The 8,951-nt window shown below is 34.4% G+C and overlaps 1 protein-coding gene and 1 non-coding gene across 4 annotated transcripts; one reads left to right on the plus strand and one right to left on the minus strand.

The window, feature by feature from the left end:
* Positions 1–969: 969 nt before the first annotated feature.
* On the plus strand, positions 970–1,041 carry TRNAQ-CUG (transfer RNA glutamine (anticodon CUG)). The gene has a single exon. It is a non-coding gene; the product is annotated as a tRNA-Gln (tRNA).
* A 184-nt stretch (positions 1,042–1,225) lies between these two features.
* Positions 1,226–4,865, minus strand: LOC141683104 (uncharacterized). 3 transcript variants are annotated; one of them, XM_074487801.1, is made up of 10 exons: positions 4,503–4,694; positions 4,253–4,398; positions 3,078–3,432; positions 2,884–2,917; positions 2,566–2,787; positions 2,336–2,425; positions 2,100–2,165; positions 1,890–1,981; positions 1,673–1,720; positions 1,226–1,573 (listed from the first exon to the last, which is right to left on the minus strand). In XM_074487801.1, exons 3-10 carry the CDS (start codon positions 3,401–3,403, stop codon positions 1,456–1,458), a joined length of 996 nt encoding a protein of 331 aa, XP_074343902.1. In that variant the 5' UTR covers positions 3,404–3,432; positions 4,253–4,398; positions 4,503–4,694; the 3' UTR covers positions 1,226–1,455. The 3 variants fall into 3 exon arrangements, with proteins under 3 accessions (XP_074343902.1, XP_074343900.1, XP_074343901.1); XM_074487799.1 differs by lacking the exons at positions 4,253–4,398; positions 4,503–4,694 and adding an exon at positions 4,709–4,865; XM_074487800.1 differs by lacking the exon at positions 4,253–4,398.
* Between the last annotated feature and the right edge of the window lie 4,086 nt (positions 4,866–8,951).

Consider the following 8,951-nt stretch of genomic DNA (forward strand, 5'->3'; position numbering starts at 1 on the left):
GTTGTCAAAGATCTGAAATCAACCTTACTACAAACTAGCAAGCATAGCAAAGTCTGGACAGACTGAACTAAAAACTAAACCAAGAAACAAAAAGAACAGGGGAAGTGAAAGACAAATGATAATGATAAATAAATAAGTGACTTATGTCTGCTTAAAAAACCAGGAAATTAGTGCACTTGGGCAAATCAAACCTCAAGATCAACCCAGCAAATTAGAGCACAGTTTAAATAATAAATGAAGTGCTCAAATACTTGTTTTGATGTGCGCAAAAGATGGCCACTTTGCTCACCTTGATGAGTAGCAAGCGGATGGAAGTGTTTTGCACCTCTTTTCAAATACATTCATATATACAGACCTAAAAAAATCATAGTTGTTGACATGAGTTTCATTTTCTTAACATGTAGAGTAAGTTGATACAAGAACCTTAAGATTACCATAAATGGAAAGAAAAAATAAAGACAAAACTAAGAAAAGTGAGATCTAAAAGGAAGGAGAGGTTATAATTGGAGGCGGATGTAGTAAGCTTAGTTGTTAGGGTTTTTTCTTTTGCTTTTTATAGACATTTTGATGCTTCCTACTTGCCAGTAAAATATATGAATTTTATTTTATTTTTATCTTTCCTTTTCTCTCTCCAAATATTGCAGCCCATCAGGCTCCAGGGGTTTTTTTCTCTTGAATTCTTAAAAAAAAATTATTCATAATTTATAAGATAATTATCTAAATGACGTAGTTTTAATCCTAAAATAATCTCACCTAACATGTGTAATTTTTATGCTACAATTTTTTTATATCATAACTTAGCAGCCCACCTATATACAAAAGATTAAATTATTGTTAATTTATAAGTGAGATTTTTTTTTATTAAATACTCATATTAACATTAATGGAACAGCAACCAAGAGATTTGTCCAGTATTTATTTGTATTAAGAAATGTTTTAATATAAGAACAACAAAGTCCTAACACATTAGGTTCTATGGTCTAGCGGTAAGGACATTGGACTCTGAATCCAGTAACCCGAGTTCAATTCTCGGTAGAACCTCTATTTTTCAAAAAGAAATTTTAGCATTGAGACAGAAGCTGAGGGAGTCTTTTTTTTTTTTTCTTACCTATATAAAAAAATTACTGCCCCCTGCATTACTGCATTGGATTGAATATAGGAAGCTAATTCAGTAGAAAATCTTCAAAATCAAATAGTTGCATGCTATAAGAAGATTCAGAAGCAATGCCAGTAACCCAGTTCTGCATTCGCAAATTCTTTCTGTTTCTGAATGTCATATTCAGACACTATGATTTTATCACAACTCAGAAGTGAAAGAGAAGTATAGCATTGTGATCTACTATATGCATTCTATGCATGTGCTCGATGAGTAGAGGTACAAACTTTAGCTTTCCATATGAGAAAATTTCAGTAGTTTTCACATCAGTGATGTGCCATCACTAGAGTAATCCAAAACTAGTACACATATTGGTAGGACTGGCCAAATAATCTTGGAAAAACAAATTGTTTGAGCTTCATAATCAATATGAAAACGCCATAGCATGGTATATGTAGCAGAGCAATCGACAAGTACCTGCAAAATTTTCAGTTTTTTTTTTTTTTAACATAGTAGGATTAGTTTTATATTTGAACATCCTTAAAGTAACTCAAGTAAAAACTTTAAATTACATACCATAGAGGAGCATGTGGATTTGATAGGTCAAGAAATGGATATGGCCACCTGATTTGAGGGGGAAGGATGCATTAAGAAGTCGCAAACATCATATGATTATGAACTAAACAATAATATTCAATATGTAGTATGTACCACTCAAAAGCAGGGTCGGGTAAGTTTGGAGCTACTAATAACTAGGAAAATACAGGAGAAGTTATTTAGAGGTGGTTCTTACCAAGTTGATAAAGCTGTGTGTAAAATCCACTGGAAAATGACGTACACAGTTGTCCAGAAGAAGAAATATGCAATTCGGAACCAAGGAAACCGCTGAAATAAATTCATATGCAGCATAAATTGCAAACCATAAGAAAAGATCACGATTTAAATGAAGTTGCAAACTATAAAAAGCTTGTTCAGCTAAATTAGGAGTCCAACTGCGACTTACCAAGCAATTTAGTGCAGCCTCGCCAAGCAGGAAAACAACATTAACTGAGTGCATACTTACTAGTAACTGTAAAAGTATATATTTATTTTTAAAAAAATGTTATCAGAGAAAAAACTTAACAAAGAGAGTTTTAATGTTTAGTGGCATATTCAATAGGATAATAGTAGTGCAATAAAAGCTTAATAGTCCTGTTTTCCTTATCAATGTCTAGAGGAACCACATCAAAATGTTCTCACAAGATTCAGATGGTAGTCTTCGCGGGTAAGAAATGGTACAATTATGAGCCAAAACACACAGTCTGTTAGCAGCACCGCTCCCGCATTCATCTGTTTCCGAGGGAGAGGAAAATACAAGAAATAGATAAATCACAATCCAAATGAATTGAATTTGAGATCGATGACACTTAATTTTTATTTTTAGTTGCATTATTATGGAACTTGTTTTTATGAATTTGTGGAAAGGTTACCTGGAAAATAACTTGAAAAACGTAGCCCAATAAACCTGCAATTTCACGATCTTGTCCATTGCAAGCAGATTCTTTAGTAGAAGTTGCAGCATTAGTAAAATTTGGTGGTCCAAAAGTATGCCTTTTCTCAACATCTCCCTCCACCTCCAGATTAGCATTTCTTTCACCACTCACTTTATTGTGGTGCTTGTAGCATCCATAGATGGATAGCACGGATCCGAGCTAAAATGTAAAATCAAAAACATTAATTTATCAAGAAAGAGAACGCAATATATTGACAACGATCACTGTACAACGACATAAGGTTGTTAAACATACCCCAAAGTAGATGGTAATTAAAGTAAAAGTCCACCTGTTGCAACAACCAATAACAGTAAATAGAAACTTTATATGAATTTTTAAAAGTTCTGATAAATCTTTGAATCCAACTAGGTGATATAGCTGAAATTTTATCTCATTTTCAGTAGGATTACATGCAGCATCTTTGATCTGGAAAGAAATTGACCACTTACTGAGTGTAGTAGAAAAATATGTTGCCACCATCAACTGCACCATTTAAACTCAGCATTAACAAAAGTACAAAAAAGGCGATTAGACGATATACAAGCAACCACACTGGATGTACTCCTCGGAGGCATGGCTTCCACAGTTCATCCTCATACAATACGCCACCAGATGTTTTCCCTTCTTGTCTACCCCTCCTACTTCTTGAATTCTGAGGACCTTCGTACCTTGAAATTAGGAAGACTGTTAACGAAATAGAACTAATAATCCAAAGGGCACAAATTAAGACCCTCCAATTGAGCCAGTAGCTTGAGGTCGTCGTGTCCGTGGTCATAACTGGATGCCAAGAAGTCTGTGAGGATCCTGTTAACACATTCATGATGTTAATAGACTCTTCTTTTCTATTTTGAGGTTATTGATAAATGATAAGGCCTGGTAGAAGCACAAGCATCATAGCCAGTAGCAGTAATTCTCAAAATAATTCTAGATACAACATATTGGTGAAGCATCTTTAGTCATATTCTGTGACTGAAAAAATAAAGGAAAGCAAGCCCCTGCAGACTGCAGTTGCTATGTAGTGGTGTGCAGGAAGAAGAGATGCTTTGCTTCATCAGATTTTTGAATACAGACAAATAAAGGAAGAAAGAGAGATTACGAAAGGGTGTACTGTTTTGGACCTATCCTGCTTTATTTTCTCGTTTCCATGAAATCTTATAACAATGGACCTGTCTGTAACAGAGTCCTATATTCTCATAAGCAAAGACTAAGTTTACATATTAAAAATACTAATTGGTGTATATGCAGTGTGCACCCATGGTTAATTAAGTATTTGAGATGTCATTTGCCGCTAACACCACGTGTGATTTGTGTTAACAACACACGCATCTTCAACAGTATAAACAACCCCTCTCCATGCATAATGCTCCTCAAATTTCGGTCTAAATTTGAAATACTTAGGACTGGTCATATATACTCAAGCAGTCACTTTTCAGAGGGAGAAACTCCTCCTGTTTATTCTTAAAATAGTGGTTCTTAGCCACCTTTGCAAACAATAAACAGAAAATGTTGTCACTCTATTGCAAATTTGAAATTCCGGCTATCAAAATGCTAAGCAGGTAGAGTTTCACACACCAATTACAATTGACTCCTATTTATTTAACCCAGGCATGAAGCTTTTTCTCACCATTTCTTTTTCCACACAAAACAGAGCAGCCTTAGTTTAATAATTAGTGCTTTCAGTTCCCGAGTAATAAACCTTTTAAAGAAGAAAATGGATGGGATCCACCTCTATTTTATTACATGCAGGTATCGAAATCTGTAATGAGATGCCTGGGGAATAATACAAACGAATGAGGCTAGCTTATGTTTGTCTGCTTCATTGTCCAATGTTAAAGAGTAAAACAAACAGAAAAATAGGTGGTGAAAAAACATACATCCGGCCCCTAGACCTGAGAGTCTGAAACCTCAGTTTGATGGACACGCACATATGATCAGTTAGGTACTCTCTCTATCTGAATATTTTTGTTGCAACTTTTTTCACTGCTAGCATCTCCAGGGACCAGGACACAAACACTTACAATAAAATGTATAATGTACATTACATAATACGGTATATTGAGAATTTATGCAGAGTGTGTACCTGTAAGTTTCATGGTAGCTGCGTAGGTCAACTTACGGAGAAAAGGATTAACTATTTATGCAAATTGTTGTTTTAGTTTTTCAGTAGGATGAGAAATGAAGGAACATAAGTAGAGGACAGTTATTCATGTGTTTTTTGTTGTAAAACAGACTAACAGAAGCAGCATATAGATGGTCAAGCTTACACGAAAAGGTACTTGTTCATCCATTACTTTGCACATTACCTCTCTCACTTCATGCTTTTTACACCAGAGTTATATTATAGCTTTTGCATTTGTGTTTTGATCATGATCTACATGTTTGTGTAATATAACTTGTTAAATGTCCCCTATGATCAGAGTAATTAATTTGGATTGGAAGAATAGGTTTTGAACAAAACCACAATATCTCAAGTATATACATGGCACAGGCCACAGGGTTTGAGTAGCATGAGATTGGACAGACTCTGCACATTTTCTTACCACACTATTTTAGAGAGTTGATTTTGTAAAGACATCTGGTAGCTTACAAAAATTAAATTGTTATCATCTTAGGACTCCTGTAATTTTACAAACAATACAAGCTAATTGTTGTTTTGTCGATGTAAAGAAGCTACTTGTCAACAACTAGTATTGTTTGTTCTGTGTCAAGAAAGCAGCTACTTCTTCTGCCTTTCGTATTTTTACCTTGGAAACCGGTGTTTAATAACGTACTTTTTCTGAACTTATTTTTTATTTTTTGTTTTCTTTTTTAATTTTACTTTTAAAATATATTTTTTTAATATTAATCTAACTTAAAATATAAGAATTAAGATAATTATATTTAAAATTTATTTATTTTAGTTCAATTAAAATATAAAAATTCTGACTTTAACATGAGCTCTCGGGGAAGATCAGCCTGTTACGAGTAACTTTTATCCGTGAGCGACGGCCCTTCCATGACAAGATTCAACAGAAACAAGTCAAGATGAAGGAGATGAAAGAAATAAAAAGAAACTAAGAAAGGTCGAAACTCTGAGGGTTGAAATCAGTTTTCTGCCTGAACTGTCTTTATCCCCTAGCCTCTTAATCAGCCCGCAAGGAAAGAATGCGAGGGAATTGTTCACTTGATTTCATCTCCGGTGTCAGAATAAGTTAACTGGTTCGGCGAGTAATAATGAACACAAGATAATCCGAGTGTATGTGTTGTGCAATTCATGCATTAAAGACTAAGTTATATTGACATCCCCAAGATTAAATTGTATGATAATCAATATTTGTATTTGGTAATTGTATTCCTTAAGTTTGTAAATTTTTTTAGTAGATTAGACTGGGGGAGTTTTTTGTGAACAATTTTCAAGCTAAAGAATTAAATCTGGAAGAAGATCAAGTCCTAATCATGACTCAGAGAAAAATGTAGAAGTTTGGAGTTGAATAAATGTTGTTCTAGGAAAAATGTTATAAGTCAAGATATCGACAAGTCACAGATCAAGGGTCATCGAGAAGTCTGTCAAGAAGTCCAAAATGACTTGTAGAGAAGTTCCAAAGATATATCGACAAGTCATTTCTGCATGTAGAGATCTCATATATCGACAAGTCAAATGAAGATGTAGAGAACTAGAGATATCGACAAGTCAATACCTCATGTAGAGAACTCAGAGATATCGACAAGTCAAAATATGTATGTAGAGTTCTCAAAAATATCGACAAGTCAGTTATGCATATAGAGATCTCAGAGATATCGACAAGTTAAATTCTTCATGTAGAGGACTCGATGATGTCGACAAGTCAAAAGCCCATGTAGAGAACTGGAGATGTCGACAAGTCATTTTACACGAAGAGAACTGAAGTCCTCGACAAGTCAAATATACCTGTAGAGAACTCAAGATATCGATAAGTTATTATACTTATTGATATGTCACTTCTCTACTGAATAAAAAGAGATCTCGACATACTATCTCAAATTCAGAATACTGAGAGGTCCAAGATTCAAGATTATCAGTCAACAAATAATTCACTCACTGAATTGGAAAGACTACAAAAGTAGCTTGAAGAATACAAGATCAAGGGCCAAGATTTACTGGACAAAGGATAGTCACAGACCTGCAAGATTCTGCACAGATTTTCTAACACATGAAAAGGAAATAGACAAGGTTGCTTTAGAAATTGGTTTAGTACATTTTAGTGCAATTTTTGTAAACCTGTGTTGCTAGTCTATAGAGCATGCATGGGTCCCTAGTTTAGAAGTAACAAACAGATCTAAAAAAATCTTGTATTCTCTCAAGATGGAAGCTGAGTTCTTATTTTCAAAAACACAGATTGTAGCAAGACAAACTTAATTAATACAATTAAGTGAGTTTTTGATATATTATGTTTTGTGTGATTTCTATCAAACATAATATCTTTATATTTCTTAACAGCTTTGTTCAACCATAATCCAAATATTTTTAATAGCCAAGTAAAATCCAAGAAACGCATTCACCCCCCTCCGTGTTATATTTTTTTGAATTCAATATCTAACAGTATGTGAGAGTGCGTGTGTGAATAATTGTCTATCTTGTGTATTTTAACCTATATATTTAACCTGTAACCACGTAAACGTTAATCCTCTTGTGACTTCGGGTAGTTCCACCTTCTTCGGGATGTGGCCGTTATGGAGGCCAAGACCACGTCTTCTTCTTGAATTCCAAATGAATCTGTGTCTCTTGGATTGGGCTGACTGCTCTTCCGCCCATGACGATCTTCTACATATATTGGCCCAAACGTGATGAGCTTAAGGGGAATGGGCCTCCAACATGTCCCTGGGTTTCAACTGAGAAACAGTTCTCAGACGAAGCCCAACCTCTTCAGCCTAGTAGTTGCTCAATACAAAAAACCCTGATCTTCGGGCCGGTGAGGCGGACAATGACGATATGCGGCACTTAGGAAACTGTGTCTCTTGAATGCTTACAACTGTCTTTTCCTTGTGGTGATCTTTTCATCGTAACCGTTGAAACCCAAACAATTCTAATCACAACCGTCAATTTTAAACTTAAAATATTTCATGACTTAGGACAACGAAACATCACATTTCTTGCTTATATATACACGTCATGCCATTCCATCATGTTAGATATTGAATGTAACACAGAAAGGGGTGAATGCGTTTCTTAGATTTTTAGCCTTTTTAAACTTGTTTGGATTTTAGGTGAATAAAGAAGTTTAGATTTTGCAGAGATATTGTGTTTAAAGAAATAAATCAACAAGCACGGTATTTTCAAAACTCACTTAATTGTATTGATTAAGTTTGTCTTACCACAAATTTTGTGTTCTGAAGAAAATAAAAACTCAGCTTCTATCTTGAGAGAATACAAGAAAATTTAGATATGTTTGTTAATTGTGAACTAAGGACCAGTGCATACTTTATAAACTAGCAGTACGGGTTTACAAGACTTGCACTAAAATGTATTAAACTACTTTTTAAAGCAACCTTTTTCTATTTCCATTTCTAGCTTAGCAAATATGTGCAGAATCTTGCAGGTATGTGACCATCCTTTGTCCAGTTAATCTTGACCCTTGATCTTGTATTATTCCACATACTTTGTAGACTTTTTAATCTAGTAAATAGATTGTTTACTGACTGATAATCTTGAATTTTAATTTATTTACATTCTGTATTTGAGAAGTACGTCGAGATCTCCAGTTTGTCCTATAGAGAAGTGACATCTCGATAAGTACAATGACTTATCGAGATCTCTGAGTTCTCTATAGGTATAATTGACTTGTCAAGGTCTCTAGATCCTGCATGTGAAATAACTTTTCGATATGTATGAGATCTCTACATATAGAAATGACTTGTCGATATCTCTGAGATCTCTATATACACATTTTGACTTGTCGATATCTCTGAGATCTCTATATGAGAAATTGAATTGTCGATATCTCCAATTCTTCACATCTTCATTTGACTTGTCGATATCTCTGAGGTCTCTACATGCAGAAATGAGTTATCGATATCTCCAGTTCTCTACATCTTCATTTGACTTATCGATATCTCTGAGACTTCTCTATATGCCATTTTGGACTTCTCGATAAGTCATTCTGGACTTCTCGAATGACTTCTCAATATAACTTGATATGTGACTTGTCGATATCTTTACTTAGAATATTTTTTATAAAACAGTTTTATTCAACTCCAAACTTCTACGCTTTTCTATGAGGCATGATCATGACTTGATCTTCTTCCAGAGTTTATTCCTTAGCTTGAATCTGTTCACAGAAAAATCCTCAAGTCTAATCTTCTAACCT

This window comes from Apium graveolens, chromosome 9 (assembly GCF_009905375.1).
Source record: "Apium graveolens cultivar Ventura chromosome 9, ASM990537v1, whole genome shotgun sequence".
Lineage (NCBI taxonomy): Eukaryota > Viridiplantae > Streptophyta > Magnoliopsida > Apiales > Apiaceae > Apium > Apium graveolens.

Coding starts and splice junctions, on each gene's coding strand:
- LOC141683104 (XM_074487799.1), bottom strand. Junction 2,166..2,335: donor AAGACTACCATCTGAATCTT/GTGAGAACATTT, acceptor ATACTTTTACAG/TTACTAGTAAGTATGCACTC. Junction 1,721..1,889: donor CACACAGCTTTATCAACTTG/GTAAGAACCACC, acceptor CCCTCAAATCAG/GTGGCCATATCCATTTCTTG.